Here is a 26,628-nt window from a genome sequence, read left to right as displayed (position 1 = left end):
GAGGAGTGAGACAAATCCTGGTGTAAGTTGAGTTGTCAAGAAAAACATGTAATTTCACTGCCATTATTTCATTATTATTTCATTAGTCTGCATCACTTAGTATCAGTTGATCATCACCATTATCATGTATCATTTATCATTTAGTAAATCTGCTTAATCTTGTATTCCAGAGCACGCAGAATAAGACACATTCCTCTGTAATATTCTATTATGCAAAAACCACCAGCATCTCTGTGGCTCCAGGCGGCCCAAAGTAAAGTCAGATGAGGACAGCGACCTTTTGTTGGCCTGGACAGACAATCTCACAAACTGCACACTCGGACACACAATTGTTTAGACCAGATGTTTTCCCTCATCCATATCTGGGAACATAAAGCCTGAGAAAGTGTTAGGTTTCTGAGAAGCTGAGTTCTAGGAAATGTTCTGACGTCATATTAGGCTATAAAGCTTTCTGTAACGAGCAGAGAAGATCGAAGACCGGCTTCCCACACTGTATAACTGTGTGTGTTTAATAAATCACTTTTTGGACACTTCTGGGGACTCTGTCTGTGCTTATTTTTCCTTCCAAATAAAAAGAACCTTTACAAAAGAACTGTGCATTTCGTGTTGTTAAGACTGTTTCATCTGGGACCATTTTGCAATCTAACGCAAGCTTAATTAAGGATTCTGTTTGTTTTATTCCTTCTAAGCCCAAATGAATTTCTTGTGAATCTGTCTACTGTGAGCCTGGTGATTTTGTTACTGATGCCTGACTGCCAACTGTATAAAACAAAAAACTACACACAATATTCGAAGCACATAGCGCACAGTCGTAAATTCACCCTAATTTTGGTATGATCTGAGCTCAGGCACTGGGTGACTGAGCATAGCACTTACGCATGTGAGCGAGGGGGGAGAAACTGCTGCAGGAGAAGCGTAGACAGGCAGACAGAGGAGAGCTTAAGTTTGACCAGGTACCAAAGCAAATCATTCATACTGTACAAATAATGTAAATATGACGGTGTATCACAAAAGATTGATATCAAACTGATCACTTGACCCATATTACGTTACTTGCTCTTGGAGTGAATCAACAAATGGGGAAATGAAAATCCGAACAACAACAATGATGTTTTTTTAGAGAGTCTTAGCTTACATGTGTGTTTATTTCATATTTTCAGTTGTTTCCCTCCACGGCTAAACAAAGCACTGTAATCGGTTTCAGTTATGTACTGATGAACACAACAATTGACATAAGTGGCTTCTTTCAAAGAAAAAACTCAGGTAGATTTTATTTTATATATTATGCTTTGTATGTTGTTCAGTATATTTCTATGCAAAACAAGAGGAATTTCAATACACAGCAGTATATTCACAGCTGAAACCAGATATTTACATACACTTTAGGGAAAAAACATAAAAACATTTTTTTTTTCTGTTAAACATCAATTTAGAGTGAACTTGCAACTAGAAGATCACTGGCTGCTCTCTGCCCAGCATGGAGGTCACTGCAAACTCTCGGTACCTCAGCAGAGCTGGCAATATCATCAAGGACTACTCTCACCCCAGCAACCAACTGTTTGAACTATTACCGTCAGGCCGACGGTACAGGTCACATAAAACCAGGACAAACAGATTCAGGGATAGCTTCTTTCCCAGAGCTATCACCGTAGTAAATAAGAACAAAAACAATTGAACCTATTCCATACCGTCACTGTCATTATATTATGCTGCTATTCATACTGTCATCATATTAATGCTGCTATCCTGTATATATTGTACAAACTATTGTTTGAGTACTTACGATTGTTTTTTTGTACTTTTTATATTTTACATTTATATTTATTATTGAAACTTGCACCAAGGGAGTGGCACTCCAATTTCGTTGTACTCTGTACAATGACAATAAAGGCTATTCTAACTTGTTTTGTTTTAGATAAATAAATATTGAAATATCTTTTGAATTAGTTAAATGTCAGAATATATATAGAGAGAGAGCTGTCTATTATTTATCACTTTCATCAAATTTAGGAGTACATATACACTAAGTTTATTGTTAATTAAGAAGAAAACTGCAGATGATTGCATTCTGATCTTAAGCAGCCTCTGATAGGTTAGTAGAGTCGGATTTTTTAGTAGAGTCCTCTGTCCTCTGCTGGATGTGTTGGAGAACACTTTCAGCCCTCTGAGGACTGCATACCACTGCCTGAGCCAAGCCAATGTGCCACTAAGCTCCAGCCAGTGTCCACACTGCCAGAGGTCTCCACACATGCTGGTTCGGTGTCTGTCTCCGCTGAAGGGTCAGAGGAACCCGTTTGAGCTGTCTGTCTCGGCTGGAGGGCCCAAGGGGCCCATTCAGCCACCTGTCTATGCTGAAGGGTCAGAGACCTGTTCGGCCTCCTGTCTCCTTTATAGTCGAAAAAGATGTGCTCCTGGTGCACTGGCCATTGCTGCTACTCAAATCGAGCGTGGACCTGGACCTCCAGCAGGCCCCGGGGACCTACGTCACACCTTGCTCTTGTCTCCCTTACAGCTGAAAAAGGTCCATGCTTGTGCCCTGGCCCTTCTGAAATTCCCTCTCCATTTAGCCGAGGCAGTGAGTCGGCCTCCTGTCTCCCTTACGGTCGAAAAAGATGTGCTCCTGGGCGCACTGGCCCTGCTGCTACTCACATCGGGCATGGCCCTTGCCCTCCAGCAGGCCCCGGGGACCCACATCCTCCCCTGCTCTACTCCCCCACTAGCTTCTTCTCCTGCAGTTACCCTCCACCACATATCCAGCACATATCCAGCTAACCCTAACCCACTACAATTCGTCCTGATTGTAGCACAAGTGGAACCAATAAGCAGGATTCATTGGCAAGCAGACAACCAGTTCCAACTACTGGGAAGAACCAGTGCGATGCATTTTGTGGTACGCGTCGTGGTAGCTCCTGCTAGGATTTAGGACAGACCTGAGGCTGATGAGAAGGATCTGGGTGTTGCAGGGCCGTCCTGGCTGACACGGCGCTGCGTGAAGCTCTGGGATGCTGCCTCTGGACTGGCACACTGGGGTGGTGGTTCCCCTGTTTAAAGACCTAGACCTGAGCGTGTGCTCCAACTGTCACACTCCTCAGCCTCCTCTATGCCAGGGTGTGTCTGTCAGTCAGGCCTCTGATTCAGGAGGAAGCAGTTTGTGTCCTGGTCATGATCACTGGAGCAGCTTGTTATCCTCTCGACTGCAGGGTCTGTGGGAGTTTGCACAACCAGTCTACATGTGGTTTGTGAGGCTTCTACTTTTGTAGGATCTTCATCTTACAGTACAAAGAGCCTTTGCTGCAGCTGTTGTTGTGTTTTGGCGCCTCATGGATAACTTTTCATGTCATTTGAGTTTCAGGCTTGTTGGTGTTGCTGAGCTGTGTGCATCGTCTGCGTGGGTTTGTCAGCATAATGGGGCTCATATTAAAATGACTTTACAGTCACAGAGAAAAACTTTAAAACACAAAATCAACACTTTGAACCATCGTGGAAACTACGTGTCCTTACTTGTCATCAAATGATGAGTGTGCGTCCTCACCAGGTGTCACAATCATGTGTATCAAAACGTGTGTAACTGTTAAACAGCAAAATGTGTTAAAGCTGAAAGTCTGACTGTTCAAAGGTGAAACTACAAACACTTGTACATATACAGCTCCCTCCATAATGGCCTGAGGAAAACCAAAGACCTGATGTGATTTCATGTTTTCTTTGTTTCACAGTTTAAAAGTTTGTGGTTCTGTTCTCAGACCTTTGTCACTCACATGTTGTGCATCAGCTGTTTATGTCACTGTGCAGCCAAACTAACTCCCCTCATGTGTTTCCTTTGCAGCTGCTCCTCTGGATAGCATTGAGTCCCTGGCTGCCTACTACGTGAGCTGCGTCAGGCAGGTGCAGCCGGACGGCCCGTACAGAGTCGCTGGATATTCTTCTGGTGCCTGTGTAGCATTTGAAATGTGCTCTCAGCTGCAGACCCAGAATCAGCCTGTGGAGTTCCTGTTTCTCTTTGATGGCTCACATTCATATGTGGCAGCGTACACACAGGTCAGAGAAACACTCGCGCATCTTTATTTCATGTATATGCTGTATAGCGTGTGTGATGTTGGTTTTGAAGGATGAGCTCTGGTCACATGATCTGCATGTGAACAGGTTTAACTGTGTTTTTGATTTGCAGAGCTACAGAGCCAAGCTAACACCCGGCAACGAGTCTGAGGCTGAGACTGAAGCCTTGTGTGCCTTCATCCAGCAGTTCACTGGCATTGAATACAACAAGGTATACTGTCTCTGACCCACAGGTTCACACACAAGTATTCCTTTATGTGGCATCAGCGTTAAAGGCCACACAACCTGAGCTTTTGCCTCACGGCGCCTGTAAGGTAAAGATGGTGACTGTAACACAGTCTGGAGCTGCTGTTCCAGCACAGTCTGTGTGTGGTGCAGGTTTGACTCAACAATGATGTGATGTTTGGAGCTGTTATGGAGACTAAAGTAAAACATGCGGTTAAATCAAACCTTCGTACAGTTTCTCACTGAAAGCTGACATTTGTAACTCCTGAATATCAAAACATCTTCATTTTGCATTTTCATATACATAAGATCTGTGATGTTCATTAATTATGTGTCACTTACTTTTCTGAAAACAACAATATCTCCGCGAGCACGCGGTAACGTTTGCTATGAACTTACAGTCGTCTCCATGGTTACATCCTACAGCTTTTGGAGACTCTGCTCCCGCTGTCAGACCTGAATGCACGCGTCAGTGTGGCCGTGGACCTAATCACCTCCGCTCACAAGGACATCGACCGAGACTCACTGCACTTTGCAGCCTCCGCCTTCTACTACAAGCTAAAGGCTGCTGATGCATATGTACCTACTGCAAAATACCACGGCAGCGTGAAGCTGCTGCGCGCCGAAACCAGCAGCGAATATGAGCAAAACCTGGGAGCTGACTATAAGCTCAGCGAGGTACCGATGCACATTTACATCAGTCTGTAGTACTTATGTTCACTGTGCGTGTGTGCGCTTGTGTGTGTTTCTATAAACTCTGTCTGAGCCTTCCAATGTTCAAACTGTGTACTGCGTCTTTCTTCAGGTCTGTGATGGCGAGGTGTCGGTCCACGTCATCAAGGGAGATCACCACACTTTCCTAGAAGGCGCGGGGGCGGAGTCTATCAAGAACATCATTCATAACTCGCTGGCTGAGCGAGCTGTCAAACCAAGGGAGGGTTAAACATCCACCGTCTCTTCACCCTAATTCCTCAGCTTTCCCCAAACTAGACTGTAAATGTGTCGTTATAGGAAGTGTTTGCACTGCTTATGTTTACACGCTACTGTTATCCTAATATCCCAAATGTTAATGGTTAGTGAACCAGTCGACATCCCATCATCTCACAGCTCCATCGATTCCAACTGCAAGTTTTGTTTTTTGTTGCCATATGTTGTTGTTTGCAGAAGTTCATCCCACAACAAAATAACGTGGTTAAAAAATGAATGTAACAAAGTAACAAACACTGACACATTGATTGAATCCTGAATTACATAACATCACTCAAATTGGTGTTTCTGCTCATGCAGACATCAGTAGACAGGCAAACGCGCTGCGACCAGCCTGATGAGCGACTGTGGAGGGAGGGCTGACCCTGCAGCCGTGTTTCTGCACACTAACTACTCGTAACACAAGTTGGAGGCATTTCTTTATTTTGTGATATTTGTTTACTTTTCAGTCATGTGACCACACAGTCATCAGTTACAGTGGCAACCAGCAAATGTTTACGTTGTCAATAAGTTAACAACAAATGAAGTGTTTCATAAACTGTGTTTTAACAATGACACTCGTGTTACTGTAATTTACAGACCAGTTATTTCACTAATTCAGAAGAAAAACTGCTTCTCTTCATGATGGACTGTGTCAAACACACGCTGTTGTTCTGACAGACGCCTGTGACAGAGGCGTCGCTAAGGACCAAATGTGTCTCTTCAGAGGTTAATCAGAGATGTGAATGATCACTGTAACAGTGAGATCATATTTACTGATGTAACCTCTGAGAAACTGTTTCCTTTTAAAGGCTTTGGTCCAGAGATCTAAAACCTCAGCAAATAATCCAAACCTGAGTACAACAGCTGGCCTGAGACCTGTGATTGGGTCAGTGAAGGAAGCTGCTGATTGGAGATGAATGTGCTGAGGAGTCACAGTACGATGGACGTGACAATAAAGGCCTCTGTGTTTTATTGTAACATTTCTGTTATGTTTTGTAGGACTAATAAGGGCCTCAACAGTCGCTCAGTGTTTTCCTTCATTGTAACGAGCCTGTCCCGTTGGATCTATGATTCCTGTGCTTTTGTTGTCGTTACTATTTCTGATCATTTATCTTGTAAATATAGTTTTTGGGTTTTGTTTTTTAGAGGATGGGTCAGTTTATCAGGGACTGAAACACAAATCCTGTTGGCCCAGAAAATTCTTAGTCGCTGTTGGCGCCACCCGACCGTTTAGTTCAGACCATTAAAGTAACGACTGGTTCTATATGACACTTTTCTACATGCAACAAAGGTGGTGATGGAAGGAGGAGAACAAACTTTTTTGTCTGTATTTAATAGCACAATGAAGACCAGACAGCAAAGCAGGGAGGGAGAAATAAAGGGCCTCAGGTCAGAGTTGAACCCGGCCGCAGCATTTACCCCATGACCAGGTGACGTGGTCACCCGCCCGACCCTTACGCACAGCAGTATTTCACTTCAGCTACCAGGAGTATGTGGGTCGAGCATGCAGACTGAACTTTAGCTGCATGTTAGAAAGCCGAGTTTATGAATGAAGGCTAGAACAAATGTCCCGGCTGAAGGAGGAGGGGCTGCAGAGGTGTATAAACACAGGTGGGCGGGGCAGGGCTAGTGTGCAGGATGACTCAGTGACCTACACTGACCCGTGTTGGTGAACATTTTGTTAAAGTTAAATGTTTTCAAGCTGACAAGTAAATTATCCAGCGAGCTAAGTTGAGCTGACCGACGTGCAGTAAGGTTTTCATGCTCTTCACTAACAGCTGATCGCTGAGAATATATCAACAGTAATAATGTCCTGTAATTCCCACGGCTCTGTATGTCACACCTGCGTATGCTTCCCCATCACATTCATCACCTGTTCCTCTGGTGTCTCTGATTGGAGCACGCAGGTGTGTGGAGCAGAGTGAAATCACACACCTAATGCTGTTTTATTCAACCTGGATCTTGGAAGTTTTGATTAACATCAGTGTCAAACATGAACTAACTCTTTGTCCCCTTCAACATTACATGTTGTTTTTTGAAGTAACAGGTTCAGTGATCTTAAAAGGCTGCGGTAACGTGTCGCTGATAAAACACTGAGTCATTTTCAAATTATTCACTTTAGTTCAATTCAGCTTTATTGTTTTATGTGAAAGTCTCCATCCTGTGTCCTTCACTTATCTTTATCCCAGGTGTGAATTGTTCACAGGACTTAAAAGAAGGACGTGTCTGTGGAAAAGGCTCCGGCCAACCTAAACTCCTCCCTCATCAGGACACAGAAGAGCCGCTGAGGCAGCGCCTTGGAGTACGCTGCTGGTCGCGGCACACAGGTGCGCAACAAGATCTCCCGGCCTGCTGGAGGAGGGAAGTCTGGTACTCTGCTGCTTCCCCCAGTTTGCTTCTTGTCAGATCCCAAGTCCTCATCGACGGGCGCCAGAAGGGCAGCCTAAAAGGGCAAAGGTCAAATGTTAGCAAACAGCAACCGATTCTGAAGAAATGTGCTGTGTGATATTCAGAAGTACTGTAACCCGAGTCTCCCACAGAGACCTGATCCAGACTACAGCTCACAAACACAGCTCCTCTACTAACACCTCACTGCAGCTGCACGCTGCTGATCCTGTCTGTGATTAGAAATGATTTCAATAAAGTAAAACAGAGGCTCGTTTTCTATGAGCGTAAACAGGGATCTCTTTTTCAGTCTCAGTGTAACAAACGTGTTTACTGAATAAGTCTTTCAGTAAAAATGTTTTTGTTAATTCAGTAAAATCTGCAAAGATGACTTGTACTGTTGGCAGCAACAAACAGAGACAACAGAGTGTGGGACAGACAGGAAGTCAGGACACGTCTATGTGCTTCACAGTGGGACTAGAACATGAACATTTCTACACACACCACAGGCAGCAACTGTGCAAACCTCCACGTCACCAAAAACACCCTGCAGGTCCCATCAGAGCAACGGCAGAGAAAACAGATGAAAGGTCTGTTAGAGAGAAAAACGCTTCGCTGCTTTCTTACCCGTATGACACCAAAAGGGTTTTGTTTTTTTAATAATAAAGGCTTCATGTTTTACAGTTAAAGGTAAAGCTCATGCAAACATGCAGGCTTATTTGTCTGATCAATGCAAAAGTTCAAACATGTCTCTTTCAAGCCTCATTATCAGCTGAGATCATAGTAAAGACACAGACAGGATCCTGATCCATCTGTTCTTTATATAATTACTGTTTTTACTGTAATGTAGAATATCATGGACATAATACACAGACTGCAGCCTAAATACTGCTAAAAACAGCTCTTTTTATTTTTAAGGTTTCACGTATTAACCTTTTATTATAAAAGTCACCTGATCCTTAGCAGGTGTATATACAGAAATACACCAGGTCATTATTTAAGCAAAGCGAAGCCAAACTGCTCCTGTGTGACAGATGAAGTCCACCTTTAAACAGCATTTAGATGCTGCTAATGAAACTCGATTAGTGGCAGCACTGGTCTGTGGGCTGGGGACACTGGTGCCACCAGTACAGCGCGCACTTTTCACAGCGCCACCATGTGGACCAAACTGTATTCTGGGTCAAACCTGATGTTTTATCATTTACACTGAACAAAAATATAAACGCAACACTTTTGCTTTTGCTCCTGTTTTCCATGAGCTGAACTCAGAGATATGAAACATTTTCTACAAACACAAAAGACCCGACACTCGCAAGCAATGTTCCCTCTAAGCTGCGCGCGTACACAATTGCGCACTGCTGGCACGGTCTCTGCACAGAAAATCTGCGTTGCGCGCACAAAAAAAAAAAAAAAAAATTCACCTGAATTGAAATTAAAATGAAAACTTTAACAATCCTGTTTTGCAGTGTTAGTCAGTGACTGGCTGCTCCCGTATAGGATTAGAACGAGGCCACCTTATCCCGTAGTCCAGCCAATCACGCGATTCACATTCGTATATACGCAGCTAATCAACGTCGCTGTCAGGCTCTGACGCGTCCTTATGCGCCGACACCGGTGTTTTAGCAAAGCGGCTGATGTGGAGTGAAGCCACGTTAATGACAACGTGTACAACCATTGGAGATGTGAGCAGGACCGACGGAACAACTGACGGGAAAAGTGTGGACTTTATACCAGTTTTTAAATTGTGTTGATCGGCCGCGTACAACCAGAGTTATGATAAAAATATCTGCAATGTTTGGTTTTCTTCCTGAATACTGTCGTTGTTTATATTTACTGCGGGAAGAAACGGTGAAAACGCCGTTTTATAAGGAAAACGCTCGAAAGCCTGTGAGCAAAACCAACACCCCACCACCCTTTCCTATTGGTGGAAAAATGTACCATGTGGACCAATCAAAAATTATATGGCAAGGGTTAGAAACGGGAGGAAGTTTTAGGAGTGACGGCGGTGCTTGGAGATGTGAGAGATTTGCGACGTTTAGCGCAAATCTTATGTAGTGAGTGTGTAGTGTAGTCAGCAGTTTTGTTGTGTGTGTCAGAACAATGAGGCGACTGCTGAATGTTACAGGTGTTACAGCAGTGATACATCTGCTGTTGTCCTGCAGGTATCAGGCTGTTGTTCTCCTTCATCTCATAGTGGACACAAATTATTTTTTGGAGTGGCACAAATAATTTGTGTGGCATCAGATTTGATGCAGAACAGCTGATTGTTCTGTAAATAGTTTGAAATGTTTAATTAAAAAACGCCTTGGCTACATTTTTAGGTAAACAGCTGCAAAAAACTTTGTTTGCATAACTCGGTTACTTTTTTGAAGAAGTAACTATATAATTAATTGCCCAACATTGGTCATTATATCCTGTATTTTGCAGACAGAGTTACAGACTCTCTCCCAGACCACAGACTCATAATACAAGTCAGAGCTTTATTAAAAAAAAAAGAAAGAAAGAAAGTTGTGTTTTCAAAATTAGAGTTATTTTTACTTCCAATAGTGTTAACATACTGCACAGGTCAGGAACAAGATTTTTTGTTACATTTTCATTGTAAGTGGGCTGAAGCAGTTAATTAAAAGTAGTCTAACATGCCACACCTGTGAGGTGTGGCATGTCAAGGTGCTGATTAGACAGCATGAATATTGCACAGGTGTGTCTGAGACTGCCCACAATAAAAGGCCACTCTGAAATATGCCGTACATGTGTAGCACAATGACACACATGTCGCAAAACCAGTCAGGATCCGGTTCAGCTCATGGAAACAAAAGTGTTGTGTTTATATTTGTGTTCAGTGTAACAAATACTGAGACGTCTAATAATGTTGTGTGTTGTTCATCTGAGGACGCTGCAGAGAACCAGATTATTTTTATTATCCTGTTTGTCTGTTATGTGAACCTTTAGAGGATGTACCTTATAAAGACTGAGTGTGTTTATCGCACTATGTTAAATGTAACTGTGAGCGACACGAGGCTTACTGCTCATGGTTACCTCATCAGTGGTGAAGTCAGCCAGCTTGATGCAAGAAAGAGGAAGAACAAAAGGATGAAAGAGCAACACACAGATGAAAAACAAAAACAGACTTTCTAACCGACAGAGCTGAAATCTGAACATGTCACCAGCTGCAGGAGGCAACGCTCTGAACCACGTCGTTCCTCCTCCAGATGGAGCTTTTACTACCTATAGTCTCTTGACATACAATGGTTGGATTGTCCTATGATACTGTATCAGCTGAGCCTCAAATTCTTATGATCTCGAGCTTCTTCAGTCTCAGTGAATCCTTAGTTGGCTCAGATGCATCATCTGGTGTTTGAGTGTAACAAGGTGGTTGTAACACAAAAGGTGTGTATGTGTTTGTGTAAACAGGTGAGTGTGGTTTGTAGTGTCCAACTAAAGCAGCGTGTCTAACCAACCACATCTCCAGGGCTGAATCAGGTGACCACGAGCCATCGCTCCACAGCTGCTGAGGGAGCTACAACCCTCATTCAGCCTTTCATAGACATACGGCAATGAACTGTATGAACAATAAACTTTATTCATACACACAAATCCCTTTAGGGTTGTGTCAGCGAGGGCAAACGTGCCACATCAAATACATGGAGCTACAAGCTGTGGTGACCCACTGTCAGTAAGGGAGCTTTATTACACACACACAGCATCAAATCATAACAACAGTTACCTCAAGCTACTTCTATGTTATAAGGCAAAGACCCTGCAGTTACACAGGGAAACATTAGGTGACCGTCTGTGAGCGACAGTGGGAACCAAAGCCTCTAACAAACATCCATCGATAGATGAGGGGCAGACGGGCTGAATGCAGAGAGGTCTACTAACACATGTTGAGTGAAGAAGAAACACCCAGTGCATTATGGGGAACTTAGACCTATAACTTAGACCTGTGTGCGCCTTAGCATATGCTACTTCCGGCGCATAGCGCTTAGTTTCCGGTGTGATATTCGCTCCTTGTTCACGGTCGGGTTTTTCAACCAAATGGACGAATCAAGTGGCAATTTACATTTTTCGAGATGTCGAATGTATCTGTAGATGATGTTGATCGACTTGTCGATATTTCCCCCCCGCGCCTCAGAGCAAACGAGAGAAAGGATTCAGATTTTATACTTCTCAGTATCTGTAAACAGCGCTCCCTCGTTTATGTTATAAATAATTATAAATTTGTTGTGTTTTCTTTAACAATGTCAGAAGGAGAGAGGCACTGAGGCACCGTCTTCCGCCCCCCGATGCTCCTGCTGCGCCTCCTCCTTCTGACAGGAACTGCCTACAGAACAAGCATGAATGATGCCTGAGTGGACACACACAACTCACAAGTTCCTGGCTCTGTCAGCTCCTCTGCAGAGGGTTTCCCTAAGAAGGTGGACCTAGCAGGGTCACCGGGGGACGGGGAGCTGTGCCTCACGGCCCTCACTTCGTCGGAGAAACCCTCATGCAGAGTTCAGAAACTTGTGTGTTGAGTATGTCGCTGTGAGCCTCCACCATTTAACTAGTGGGTGCAGCCTGAACTGTCTAGAGACAGACCAGACCAGCTGCACAACACAGACACTTCAAACCTGAGGACAAATCTAAGAGAACAGAAAAAGGAAAGGAAACTTAGCTTAGAACCATGCAGCGCTACAGGAGACGGCAGCACTGCAGAGGTGAGGACCAGCACCTGTTTGAAAGAGACAAATGCACACAAAATAAGTGTTTGTTGTAGAATGTGCAGCATGAAAGTAGCATGCATGTTTTGCATAGAACTGTTTTATGCATCTGCATTTCACAAAGAATGACAAATTGGTATACGGGACAACAAATAAAATCTAATGTATAGAAAAAAGATAATAGGATATGCCCATGACAATAAGAATGATAAAGGACTTCACAAAGTCAATTTATTGCTAAAGTGTGATCTTAGAAAATTGCTATTGTGCACCACACTAAACAGAACAAATTCTGTCAAAACTTACTTTTGCAAGATCCCACAAATGTTTTGCAAGATCTTGAGAGTTTTTTTCTTTGCATTTATCATGCTTCCATCAATACCTGTAAAGCTGTACAGAGTACTGCAGCTGGTTGTTAATGAATGCAACAAAGACCACCAGATCAAAGTACACCTAGCCACGAGTGTTTCCCCTTCCACTGAGCACTATCTTCATCTCGCAAAATACATGTTCAAATTTTTTTTCTTCAATGTGCCTTGCGAGGCTCCATAACATACCTATCAATCTGTGAGCATTTCTCAGAGGCTGCAGCAACTGCAGCTTTTGAGGAAGTTGCAACAGCACATTTGTGAATTCTCACGCGTAGCCCTACAGGAACACCCACAGTTACAAATACCATAGCGACCAACATCAGTGCTACTACTGCCCACAGTTCATGTAAAGGAAACATAACGGTGTCATACAATAAACTACAGAATCAGCATTGTTGTCTGTGAAGGTTCTCAGTCATTCAGGTCATCGTAGTCAAAGGAGCTTGTAAAGAAAAGCGTCTGGACTTCTTTAAGTTGCTTGAAGACGTTTCACCTCTCATCCGAGAAGCTTCTTCACTTCATCAGCATTGTTGCACAACCGTGTATTCAATCTTGTTACCCTTCTTTAAAGTCCACCACCTGTGCTGCAAGTGAAGTTGATGCATTAACACATTGAAAGTTGTGGCACTTCTCATTATTTGACGTGCACAGCTGCTCTGTGTGAGGGTCAAACATTTGTTTATTCAACACCTGTGAAGGTATCAGAAAAAATGCATAGATAGCAAGAGAAGCAAATTAAAGCACTGCACGTGCTTTACGTGCTATGACATGCTGCACGTCATAAAACCCAGTTTCTTGATTAACATTTTTAAGAGTTAAGTTGTAATACTTTTGTGCATTATTAAAACAAATCCTAAAATTCTGTATCACTGTGCTGTTACGAGAAGGTAGCTTGAATGTAGGTATCTGGCCCTGTGTAAATCTTGAGCATGAGTGATGTTGTGGGACAGTGCACCAACTACACAGGTACAACAGCCGGAGAACCAAGAACCAGGAACAGCTACTTGGCGATCCCGACACAGACTCCAGCTTTCCATATCTGCATCTGCAATGAATATTAATAGAGATAAAATACAATCTTTTATCCTGTCTTCCTTCTCTCAGCCCAACCGGTCGCAGCAGATGGCCCCGCCCCTCCCTGAGCCTGGTTCTGTCAGAGGTTTCTTCCTGTTAAAAGGGAGTTTTTCCTTCCCACTGTCGCCAAAGTGCTTGCTCATAGGGGGTCATATGATTGTTGGGGTTTTCTCTATATCTATGAAGCACCTTGAGGCGACTTTTGTTGTGATTTGGCGCTATATAAATAAAATTGAATTGAATTGAATACAATTTGCGCTCTCAGAGTGCTTCTTGTTTGTTTTTGTTGTAATCTGACTGTGGATTTTGATGTTTTTAAAAGCATAATACAGCAAAAAAACAAACAAACAAACAAAACCCAGAAGGCCTTTTAAATTTCTTTAAATATTGTTCTGCTTTAGTCAAATCAAAAGATTGTATATTATTAACTTGAAATTGAATTGTGATTTTAATTTTAGGAATAGAATTTTAAGAATATTAGTTTTTACTGTCTCCAAATGGACAGGTAAAAAGCAGCTTTGAATTGACAGACCTCAAATAATAATATATTTCTTGGATTCGAGGGGGCACCCAAACTCCACCTACACTACTGTGCTAGACAGCAATATCACAGAACAGTGAACTCTTGGCACACACAAAAAATCCCCAGTGTAATCAATCCTCCACAGCAATGAAACACTGGATTATTGGGTACAGACACTCTCTTGTAGCCAAAAGGTCAGAGGGTTAGTCCTTTCCAAAGCTATCAAAACATCATTTAGCAGGGCAGCGGCAAACAGTGTCTGAAAAGTGACTTTTCATAACCACTGTCATACTTATTAGATATTAAATTTACAATTGTTTTCTTCTCTGTATTGTTATCCATTCAGAACCAATACAATTATCCTGATAGATGCAGAAGGGAATGTGATCTTCACAGAGCGCACCATGCTTGACTGTGACACAACCAAATGGAGCACCAGTTCTTTCCAGTTCAAACTGCAGGAGTGAAGACACAATGGAGGAAACCTACTCTGTGCCTTTCTGCATCATCTCTCCTTCCGTTACCTTTTCCTCACCATCTCCTTCAGCTGAGCCTCATGTGACCGCAAAGACTCATCAGCACTTTTTTTATTCAGCTAGTCACTAGCTGCCTCGTTAACATCAGTTTCATATATTTCTTACTTTTGATTTAATTTAAAGATGTATGCTAATTTTTTAAAAAAAGCAAAGATGCCAAAGGACATTTAGAGTTTTGTAGAGGAAAATATTTTACCTACATGTCATGAACCTTCTCAAAAATTATAGCTTGAATGTAATTTGGTAAATATAAGATTGGTGTGATGCCATTTTCTGTCATGAACGCTAGACATTGTGGCCCTTTCACACACATGGCAAAAGACAGGAGATGATCTGTGTTAGGCACATTACATGCAGTACGTTATGACTGGTTCTGACATTAGTGGTTTTAAATACAGCTTGTCTGGGTGAAGTGTAGAAAAGCTCGTCTGCGGTGCATGAATACATGCTTTTTGGTGTCCGATGTAACCTTCCATCCATGATTTACATTTTATGCTCTATTTTCAGGCTGCAGGCTAAATTGGCATCCTATGACAAGTCCTAGGGTCACATATATTTTTCTAGAAGATTTAAGTTCACACGAGTCATCACCAGGATTACTGGCTACTTTGTAAGTTTCTGATTACCCTTTCATTGGTGTTTAGGTAATTTTGCGTCACAGCATCAAATGTTTCAATGCACTGTTAAATGCACTGGATCTTGAAAAAACAGCCTGAAAATAAATAACAGTTTATCCAAACACCTCTCTTTTTGATTGTTGCATTATGATTACGGATACAAAATAACTGTCAGGAACCATGTGCTCACACACATATCAGTATAGGACGATCTGATTTCCTCGTGTCAGCATAAATCATCGTTTGTGCTGCTTCTGTTTTCAAAGACATTAATGAAAATGTAAAGGTCAAATGTACTGTTTATAAGATTGGGGAAAACTGCAGTCAGCTGAGACTGAAGAAGTCACTTGGATGAGTGACGAAACGTTTCTCCCACTGAAAGTGTCCGGATGAACAGAATCAACCTTTTGGAATTTACTTACCCGGATGATTAAGCACGCATCAAGACGTTGTTTTATTAATATTTTTAAAATGATAGCGGCACAAACAACAATTTTAGCAGCACAAACCAGCACAAACATAGCACAACTGATTGACACCAATTTTGTTTGATTCCATTAATATGAGGGGGCTGGTTGACCTCTGATGACCTCTAGAAATTTTTATTAATATCTTTAAAATGATAGCAGCACAAACGAAAATTTTTGCAGCACAAACGTTTGATACCACTTTTGTTGGATTTGAAGAAGGTGGGGGGGCCAACTTCACTCACATTTTGGAGACCGTTGATCAAACGTAAATATGTCCAGTCACTTTTGATTCAACCTGCTTAGCTTGATCTCACATTTGCCGTTTCCTCTATCTCTATCCCCTGTGTGTGTCTGTTTGTGTGCTTGTGTGTTTGTGAGTGTGTGTGTGTGTGCGCGTGCGATGATCTCACATTTGTCATTTCTTCTTTCTCTCTCCCCTTGTCTTGTGTGTGTGAGTGAGAGAGAGATTATCATCTAATATTTGCCATTTCCTCTAGCTCTTTCCCCTGTGTGTGGGTGCATGTGTAAAGGTAAGAAGCTTAGTAATGAAGTAAATGAATTCATTGACGGGTGAACAAACAAGGGCAACACGGTGGCACAGTGGTTAATATAGTTGCCCGCACAGCAAGAAGGTCCTGAGTTCAACTCCACTATCAGGCTGAGGTCTTTCTGTATGGATTTCTCATGTCCTCAAAGTGTTTGTGGGGGTTCACTCCACGTGCTCCGGCCTCTTTCCAAAATCCTAGTTTGTGGAGAAACTCTGAAATGCTCTTAATATACTGCAACAACATGAGAATAGAACAGCTGCGAGAGAATTCAACATTAATGAATCAATGTTACGGAAGTGGAGGAAGCGCAGTTTTTGGCTTTCCCCATATTTCAAAAGTGCTTCATCTCTTTGCTATGACTGTCGCCCAGCATAATTTGCAGATGATAATGGTTGTAGCCGCTGCGATGCTTTCAACCAAAACAGGCGCAGTTTGATGACATCATCAACATGCGCCATCGTGATAGAGTGATATAGTCAAAATCTCTATCGTTGGCCAAAATTATATCGTTTATCGTTTATATCACCCACCCCTAACATAAACCAGTTTAAAATAAAATATAAAAAACAAATCTTAAACAAATATAAGAATGAAGAAAACGGGGTAAACCCAGGACCGTAATTGAAGTGATGTTTTGGTTTGTTTGTTTCATTATTTGTGAATCTAATTTACGTATTCTGTCTTTATTTATATGAAAGAAATGATATTGTCATTTTTTTGTTTGTTTTGCTGTTGTTTCATTTGTTTGTTTGTTTAATTTAAGACTAAAAGAAAATTAAATGAATGAGATGTAAAATTTGAGGGGGTAGGGGCAAATAAGTGTATACTTCTGCCTACTCCTTTTCAAACAAAAGAATTGAATGATATTATGTAATGATGGTGAATGTACATGTTTGAAATAAAAATGAACTGAAGTGAAATAAATATGACCAGTCTTTGAATAAATAGTACTGCGACCACGTTTTGTACTTCTCTCGTGCATCGATGAGGTGCATTCTCACAATTCAGTAAGCGCTGGATTATTGTTACTGCTGTTCACAAAAGAGGAGATGTGAGTTAATTTTGTGTGATAAGTGCCTATGGAAACCGTTTTAAGGTTCTTTAATTCTGTTATTATCGATTGCATTAAGTTGTCATTTACGAAAATGAGAGGTGTATGGTCACTAGTGTTGATTAAGTTGTTTTATAATATTAATGCAAAATGTGTTCACTGCCCTGTGCAGGTTGGTCTTTTTGTTGGAGTGTGAAATTGTGCGAGTGAGACCAGTAAATTCACCTGCAGCGAGCCAGGATTCAGGATCCCAGCTGCGATGGAGGAAGGTTTGCAGCCTACTTAGAAGTGACAGACGCGTTACTTCCTGACAGATAAGCTTATGAGATCTCAAAACAATACACTGCCTGGGTAGTACTACTAACATTAACACTATCCACACACACTTCACACACCTGAACAGAAAAGACTGAAAAGAACTCTGAACTGAGTACACAGGCTGACAAACATGGACTATTGGAATTTTCTCATTGTGAATTGTTGAATGACTATTTATGGTTTTGTTTAAATAAATGTTAACTGTTCTTTTAGCTGTGTGTCACGTGCTCCTTAGTCGATTTCTAGAGAACATAAACCCAAGATCCTAACTTCCTCTACGTTCTGTAGTGGTAAAGTATCATGTGTTACAACTAGGTTTTTAGCGTCACGTTGAGACAGGATATTCCTCATTTCAGAGATATTGCACAAATGGAAGAAAGCAGTCCTACATATTTGTTTAATATGTGCATTGAAGGACATATCCTGGTCAAAAATTACTCCAAAATTACTTTCCTGCAACCAGGAAAGAAATTACTAGCCAGGGAGACGTGGCTAGTCGTTGCTCCATTATTTATTCCAATTCAAGCTCATGCAGTCTTTTGTTACTTTATAGTAGTACAACTGTGTATTTACTTTTTCCAAAAATAGCTCACATTATGATGATGATGATGAAGCTTTAGTCGTCACTTGCAGTTGCCTGCAGCAAAATTGGACCCCTTCTGACCATACATACATTACACAAACATCACATTGGGGAGACAGGTCAGAACAGGGAGCTTACAGAAAAACAGTGAAATGTACAACACAATAGGGGAGTGGAGGAGGAAAAAAGAGAACTCTACTCAGACTGAGCTCCTGGTAGGGGATCAGTATGAGAACAGAAAACAAAAATTCCTCAGCACAAAAAGCACATGAATCTTCACACTGTAACACCATGAAAACACATGACAAGCAACAGGGATGGGTAAATGGGGTGAGAGGTCGCCAGTGTAGACAGCAGCATGATTCCACGCTGGCCCGGTCAATCGCCGTCTGCATCGGGTGGGTGCAACCATTGGAGGCGTTTGGAGGGGGGAGAGGGGTGAGTGTACATCTGCGTCAGTGTACGTGTGTGTGTGTCCTGTTCAACTTGAGAGAGAGTGTCCTTTTACCTGGTTAAGCAAAGTCAACAGTCCTGATCCGACGCAGGTGTCCTTGAAGGATACGATCAGAGAGAATTTCTTGTTGAAGAGCCAAATGAGTGAAGGAGATGATTGTTTGGGTTAATGTGAACAACTGCATGCAATTTCACAGTTGGTCTAATGTCCATCACTGGTCACTTGATCTGTCAATTTCCCATTGCAGAGCCGTGAGCTTCTCTAAGATCTTATCCATATTGCGTTCAATAAACGCAGTGTGAGTACTCAGAGATTGCCCATCGTCAATCACGTCGGCCAGCCTTGTGGGACCGCTTTCTTTGTTTTCGATAAGCCAGGTTCAAGCCAGCTCCGATCAGCCAGAACTCTGTTATCATGGTTCCAAATGGGTAGATCTCGTTCAACGTCCTCTATTGAGAGTGTCGCCAGACACACGACGCAACCGACCATCAAGTATCCGGCAGCAAGGGGCTCTGCAGGACAATCAGGCTCTCCCGAGCCCAGGCTTCTCATCAAAAATAGGGTGTCAATTTCGTTAAGGGACCAGTTGATCAAATTCATAATTCTTTACGTCTTAGAGAACAAGACTGAGAGACTCTCTGAGGGTTAGAAAGTTACACGAGAATACACAAGGACATGAGAAGCCAAGCAGGAAAGATAAGGGAAGGGAGAGGGAAAAGATGCAACTGCTTCCGTCAAGAGCGAGATAGGATTTCACATATTCTCAATACGTGTTCCGTTATCAGATAGACAAAGAGAATGAACATATTCCACTGTCATAGACAAAGCCGATTTTCTTATGAAACTCGCTTCAAAATGAATGCTAAAAAGATAATCCATGAATTTCGAAAGATTCCGAAAGAATGGTGTAATCACTACCATCTTGATATGTGCACTGAATTTAAGTAAATACTTTATGGCAGAAAACAAACAACTAAAACAACACACTATAAAGGTGGAGCCGATCAGTAACATTACAGAACGTTAAATTTACTAGACTAAACAATGTTTCTGTGCTTTCAGTTTCTGACCTTAATAACTAATCTATGCAATATATCGGGTGTGACTGCTTTTATTTTCTATTTCTGGTACAATACTAGCCTGCAAGCAGGAAAGAAATGATAAGGCAGGGAGTACATGTAACATTATGAGAAAACAGTGCTGAGCATGCTTCTGACTACTAACAACAGGCCAAACCATGGTCTCACACTGCCACCTACTGGTACAAAAATGGAGCATCAGCTACAAATATCCCAGACTAGTTACCAGGTCTATAGTTAAAACTAGTTAATTTAGAGGATTTTCAAAAGAAAATATCACTTACATTTAAAGTAAAATAGCTGAAATATAAGTTAATTCACATAAGTGTGATTAGACGTTAGTGGCTATCACACACACACACGTTCATACTGTTGCTCTTTGATTAGATAACTCTATGGCTGCTGTCAATATACAGGCGAAGCTTACGGGTTATGCAGCCAACTTTGTAAGTTGGAACATTAAGTCTATGAATCACCCTGTTAAGCACAAAAAGGTGCTTACACAACTGAAAAAATCTGCTATGTCTTTTCCACAGGGGACTCACCTTTGTATAGCAGACCGATATAGATTGAAGACTGGTTGGGTTGGCCAAATAGTCCATTCCAACTTTAACTCTAAGACAGAGGGGTGGCCATCCTTATGGGTAAAAACGTCCCATTTCCTGTATCAACCATTTTATCTGATCCTATGGGTCCTTATTATGGGTCCGTATTACTGTGGTTGGCCAACATTATGGACTTTATGGACAACTTTATGAACTGATTTAAGCCAACATTTACGCCCCCAAATGGGATGATGAAACCTTAATTGTCTATTAATTCTCGTGAATTCTGGATATGACAACACACAATCTCATTTTAGCTGGAGGTACAAGCTGTGTGCTCTCTAACCTAGAAAGAAGCTCTAATAAGGATACTCATCCAGGACATGCTCCGACTATATTCCTGTCCACAAAATGTTCTATTGGATAAATTCATTTGTCACTGATAAATGTCCTCTTCCACTTATTGAAACTTGCAATTATCAATCTATTGTTATTTCAGATCATACCCCCCTATTGATGAGATGGGGGTTGGATGCCTCACAGCCCTCCGCCTCTGGCAGTGGCCCTTTCTACTAAGGAGGCAAGAGTTCTGCATGTCCTGGTGACCCTCCACCTGTTTCACAGGTGGGTGCAGCCTGATCTATCTAGTGAAAGTCTAGACAGACCAGACCAGCTCAACCACACAGACACTTCCTACCTGATTTGAGGACAAAAGCAGAGTATGCAATATGTGGGACAAACAAACACACACACACACACAAATGGCAAATGTGAGATCATGGGAATCTAAGCAGCTTGAACCGAAAGTGACTAAAAATTGTCAAGGCTGAGCAGGACTCAAGCGCAGACTACGAATCACAATAAACATTTTTTTTATTTACATGACACAGAGTGCACTATATACAAGTGGGGAGAAGGGGTCCAGCGAATCCAGAGGTCCATGGAGGGTGGGGGGGCTCCACAGGCTCACTGCAACTGCCACACTCACGAACAGGGTCTCAAGGCGGGGCACGGAAAATCTATATACAAGGACAAAATGTTAAATGCCAAGCAAAGCACAAAGAGAAATCAAAATATTTCCAAAGCTAGAATTGCACTAACGAATGTTACACAGTAGTCCAGCGACAAAGGGCTCCAAGCAACTGCTTTCAGAAGTGGCTGGTAAACAGGATGATGAACCTCAGGTGAGAAATTGCTTGCAGGTGTGAGGACAGCAACCGGGAGCCCATGATTAGGTCCACCCAGGCATCGCGTTGTGAGCAGGGAAGCAAGAAAGAAAGTGAGAGAAACAAAAACAAATACATATACATGTAGCGTAACTGGACCATGACAGTAATATTTCAGTTTGATCAACCATCTCAACAAGTTCAATTACTTTCTTTTCAAGCTGCTTACACTACATTGACTTATGTTTTTACACAATCTCAGAAGAGGAGAGCCACTGAGGGAACGCCTTCCGCCCTCCGACGCCTCCACCGTGACCTCCACTTCTGAGAGGAATTGCCCACAGATCAAGCATGGAGTGTGCCTGAATGGACATACAGAACTCCAAGGTTCGGCCCAGTGTTGAGGGTTTTCCCAAAGGAGAGGGCCCGGCGGGCGGTGCCTCACAGCCCTCTGCCTCTGGGAGTGGCCCCTTTCTACTAAGGAGGCAAGAGGTGGCCAGGAGTCTGTCAGCGAGTTCTGCATGTCCTGGTGACCCTCCACCTGTTTCACAGGTGGGTGCAGCCTGATCTATCTAGTGAAAGTCTAGACAGACCAGACCAGCTCAACCACACAGACACTTCCTACCTGATTTGAGGACAAAAGCAGAGTATGCAATATGTGGGACACACACACACACACACACACACACACACACACACACACACACACACACACACACACACACACTCACAGATCAGTTGAAAGGGACAGAAGAAATGGCAAAAGTGAGAATATCTCACAAACACACAACAGAGGGGGAAGAGATAGAGAAATTGGCAAATGTGAGATCATGCTAAGCAGCTTGAACTGAAAGTGACTGGAAATGTTTACGTTAGATCAGCCACCCATCCATTCTCTGCTGTGTTTCTTTTCCAGTGTCACAGGGCAGCTCGAGCCTATCCCAGCTATCTTAGGGCGAGAAGCAGGGTGCACCCTCGACAGGTCACCAGTCTGTTACAGGGCTAACACATAGACGCAGAAAACCATTCGCACCTATCGCCAATTTACACTCTTCGATTACCTATTGCCACTAACTGCAGGTCGTTGGACTGTGGCAGGAAGCCGGAGTACAAGGAAAGAACTGTAGAATAAGGAGGGGATGTTTTTCTCATTATCATTTAATATTTTAATATGCCATTATTAGTTCATTAGAAGTATATAACCAGCTTTGCATTAAGCATAAATTGAAGTTTTTGATCTTACATTATTCTTTGCATTACAGTGATGGTGATAACTTTAGTTTGATCTTTTTTACAGGTACCAGAATAATAACATGATTTTCCATTGCAGATGTAACCATGATCATTCCATACACATTGCAGTTTGTTGCTCATTCTAGAGTTGTGCTCAAGGTAATTAAAGGTTAAAAGCTACAGCCAGTGCGAGTCTGGCTGATCTATGGAGGGCAAAGGCTTTGAGCTTGGAAGGCCGCACGCGCTTACACAGCACTTATAAGATGTCATTCTTGGTGATTTTGTGCTTAGTCATGTTTTAATATGTTTTAAGTAGAAGTAGCTGATCCAGCAATATTCATTTAATATTATATACTTGATTTAGAGCAATACACACTGATGGTCTTAATAAATGAAAGAGTCCTTGTAGTTGCCATGTTGTGTCTTAGCAGGGTACAGACGGTTCCAGGAGAAGGGGGGCAGTTAGCGTCTGCCCTCGGGAAGGAGACAATGTTATTCTTTGTGTTAAATAAAATTGTCAACATTGATTGTATTACACCTGTCACTACGCATGAGGGGGCGTTATAATACCCTGATTTCATAAAACTATGGAGATGTGTTTTTTGAGATGAGATCTGAGACTGTCTGCATACAGTGTCCATCTCCCATGTGTGTGATCATTATATCATCGTTTGACTCAACCCGACCGGACCAGTGTTGTTATTGTGGGTTTTTCCTCTGGTGTCCATCCCCAATATTTTTGAACCATAACATTTTGGGGGCTCGTCCTGTGGTATTGGGGTGGACGTGCGAGGTGTGGACGGTCTGAGGTTGTCGAGCGGACAGGCACGGACCAGGGATCTGATGTGAGTGAGCTTCCCGGGTGCATCTAAAAGGTAAGGCACTGCCTGTTGAGTTGATTCCCAAATTGTGCCAAATTGGGCTGCATTAAATTAAAAGCCTGCTCACTGACGTTGCTGGTGGGTGTCTGTTTTGATTTTGATGAGAATCACCGTGTGTTATGCAGTTAAAGTTGTTTAAGAGTATTTAATGAAGTTGAAGAAATATGAAACTGTTCCCAGAAGTAACAGAGAATGTTGGGTTTGAGTCCCTGGATATTGAGCTGAAGGCTCAGGTAGTTTGGTAGGGAAATTAGGACAGAAACTGTTCCCAGAAGTAACAGAGACTGTTTAATTGGTCGTAAAAAAGTTATCTTTCTTCGGTGAGACCCGTTATGGTAAAATTTTTCAAAATCGGTTAGGTTAAAATTATTATAGGACGGCAGCCCAGAAGTCTGCTAAGAAGCACATAGCCCGGGGGTTACGCCCCCTCCTGGCCGTGGACGCGCGGTCTTGACCTGTCGGCGAACAGGGGTAGTTCAGTTTTGGTTTAACTGTGGGGTACAGGGCATCCCGAAATAAGCTAGGAGTTACCGAGACTCCTCATCGTTTAAAACGGTGTCATGTGCTTGTTTGGACAAAGTTAAATTGAGTTAGGGATTTAGAAGTTAGGTCAGAAACTGTTCCCAGAAGTAACAGATACTGTTTGATTGATTACAAAAAAGTGAAGCTTTCTTCGGTTGGACCCGTTAATTTAAATTTGTCGAAATTTGTTAGGTGCTGAATCTGTCAGGCCTGTCAGTGATTGTAAATATAAGACGTCTTTTGTGAATAGAATTCTGTCTGAGCTTTGTGTGACCCTGTGTGTGATGAGAGCGCAGCTGCAGCGCTGCGAGCTATTTTTAGACGGTGTGAACATGCAAATGAGCGTGTGGCTGGGAGGAGAACGGAGCTTTTCACTTCCTGCCCAGAGTGTGTGTGAGCCTTATAAGCAGAAGGCTTTTTATTGCTGAAAGTTGTAAATATGCTGCTGGTTTTGATGTTATAACAATGTAAATAGTTTTTGATTTAAAAAGAGTGGTTTAAATAATTTTCAGACACACCTTGCAAATGTGCTTATAATGAGTTGGCACTCGGCCTTTGAAGGTCAGAAGCTTCATTCGGCGTGACTGTCCGGATTGATAAAGTGTAGTAAATGCCTTGAGTGCAGAGGGTTAAATGCAAACAAGCTTACAAACACATAGGTTATGATCAGAATAGGTCCCTAGAAGGCTTTTGAATGTTTTAAACCAAGTGGGAATCACTAGAAGGTTATTTGTTAATCACAGTTGATTTATGTAATGTAAAAAGCATTTAAGACTGAGTAACTTCAGTTTTTGAGGAGCATAAGAGAGTGTTCCTAGATCAGAGTAAGCTGCTGTAAGTCAATTGAAAACAATTTAATTAAATCTTAAATATTTTATACTGATAACACAACTGATTTTAAGCCATATCTTTAAATAAGTAAAGTTCATGAAGTTTTCTGAGCTGCCATGACACAGAGAAAGTGGAGTGTTTCACCCTGAAAGGATGAAATGATGCTCTGCCTTTGTTGTCAAGTTCAAACATAGGCCTTAAATAAATATGAGGCAAAATCAGGAAGAACATGCAAACTCCACACAGAGCGACGGTAGAGCTGAACTCAAGACCTTCTTCCTGTGCGGTAACGGTGCTAACCACTGTGCCGCCCGCGTGTGAGCAACCGTCTCCCAGAAATTTAAAAAAGTTCAGTTACTTTCTTTCAAGCTGCTTACACTACATTGTGTAAAAACAAAAGTCAATCTCAGAAGAGGAGAGCCACTGAGGGAACGCCTTCCGCCCTCCGACGCCTCCACCGTGACCTCCACTTCTGAGAGGAATTGCCCACAGATCAAGCATGGAGTGTGCCTGAATGGACATACAGAACTCCAAGGTTTGGCCCAGTGTTGAGGGTTTTCCCAAAGGAGAGGGCCCGGCGGGCGGTGCCTCACAGCCCTCTGCCTCTGGGAGTGGCCCCTTTCTACTAAGGAGGCAAGAGGTGGCCAGGAGTCTGTCAGCAAGTTCTGCATGTCCTGGTGACCCTCCACCTGTTTCACAGGTGGGTGCAGCCTGATCTATCTAGTGAAAGTCTAGACAGACCAGACCAGCTCAACCACACAGACACTTCCTACCTGATTTGAGGACAAAAGCAGAGTATGCAATATGTGGGACACACACACACACACACACACACACACACACACACACACACACACACACACACACACACACACACACACACAGATCAGTTGAAAGGGACAGAAGAAATGGCAAAAGTGAGAATATCTCACACACACACAACAGAGGGGGAAGAGATAGAGAAATTGGCAAATGTGAGATCATGCTAAGCAGCTTGAACTGAAAGTTACTGGAAATGTTTACGTTAGATCAGCCACCCATCCATTCTCTGCTGTGTTTCTTTTCCAGTGTCACAGGGCAGCTCGAGCCTATCCCAGCTATCTTAGGGCGAGAAGCAGGGTGCACCCTCGACAGGTCACCAGTCTGTTACAGGGCTAACACATAGACGCAGAAAACCATTCGCACCTATCGCCAATTTACACTCTTCGATTACCTATTGCCACTAACTGCAGGTCGTTGGACTGTGGCAGGAAGCAGGAAGCCGGAGTACAAGGAAAGAACCCACGCAAACACAGGAAGAACATGTAAACTCCACACAGAGCGACGGTAGAGCTGAACTCAAGACCTTCTTCCTGTGCGGTAACGGTGCTAACCACTGTGCCGCCCGCGTGTGAGCAACCGTCTCCCAGAAATTTAAAAAAGTTCAGTTACTTTCTTTCAAGCTGCTTACACTACATTAACTTTTGTTTTTACACAATCTCAGAAGAGGAGAGC

At 42.5% G+C, this 26,628-nt stretch overlaps 1 protein-coding gene and 3 long non-coding RNA genes across 4 annotated transcripts; 2 read left to right on the top strand and 2 right to left on the bottom strand.

Moving 5' to 3' along the window:
* The first annotated feature begins 3,813 nt into the window (after positions 1–3,813).
* LOC146696207 (fatty acid synthase-like) lies at positions 3,814–8,221 on the top strand. Its single transcript, XM_085474281.1, has 4 exons — positions 3,814–4,035; positions 4,166–4,264; positions 4,705–4,956; positions 5,084–8,221. The coding sequence occupies exons 1-4, from the start codon at positions 3,946–3,948 to the stop codon at positions 5,219–5,221; spliced, it is 579 nt and encodes a 192-aa protein (XP_085330407.1). The 5' UTR covers positions 3,814–3,945; the 3' UTR covers positions 5,222–8,221.
* LOC146696206 (uncharacterized) lies at positions 7,365–12,105 on the bottom strand. The gene is made up of 2 exons (XR_014923193.1): positions 10,669–12,105; positions 7,365–7,690 (listed from the first exon to the last, which is right to left on the bottom strand). It is a non-coding gene; the product is annotated as an uncharacterized LOC146696206 (long non-coding RNA).
* Positions 12,106–12,264: 159 nt separating this feature from the next.
* LOC146696205 (uncharacterized) lies at positions 12,265–15,528 on the top strand. The gene is made up of 2 exons (XR_014923194.1): positions 12,265–12,329; positions 14,647–15,528. It is a non-coding gene; the product is annotated as an uncharacterized LOC146696205 (long non-coding RNA).
* A 5,828-nt stretch (positions 15,529–21,356) lies between these two features.
* Positions 21,357–22,247, bottom strand: LOC146696204 (uncharacterized). The gene is made up of 2 exons (XR_014923079.1): positions 21,603–22,247; positions 21,357–21,520 (listed from the first exon to the last, which is right to left on the bottom strand). It is a non-coding gene; the product is annotated as an uncharacterized LOC146696204 (long non-coding RNA).
* Between the last annotated feature and the right edge of the window lie 4,381 nt (positions 22,248–26,628).

Source organism: Copadichromis virginalis, linkage group LG12 (assembly GCF_057382275.1).
Source record: "Copadichromis virginalis isolate Kocher_CV1m ecotype Utaka linkage group LG12, C_Virginalis_male_GT1.1, whole genome shotgun sequence".
Taxonomy (NCBI): Eukaryota; Metazoa; Chordata; class Actinopteri; order Cichliformes; family Cichlidae; genus Copadichromis; species Copadichromis virginalis.
This window is presented reverse-complemented; position numbering and strand designations above follow the sequence as displayed.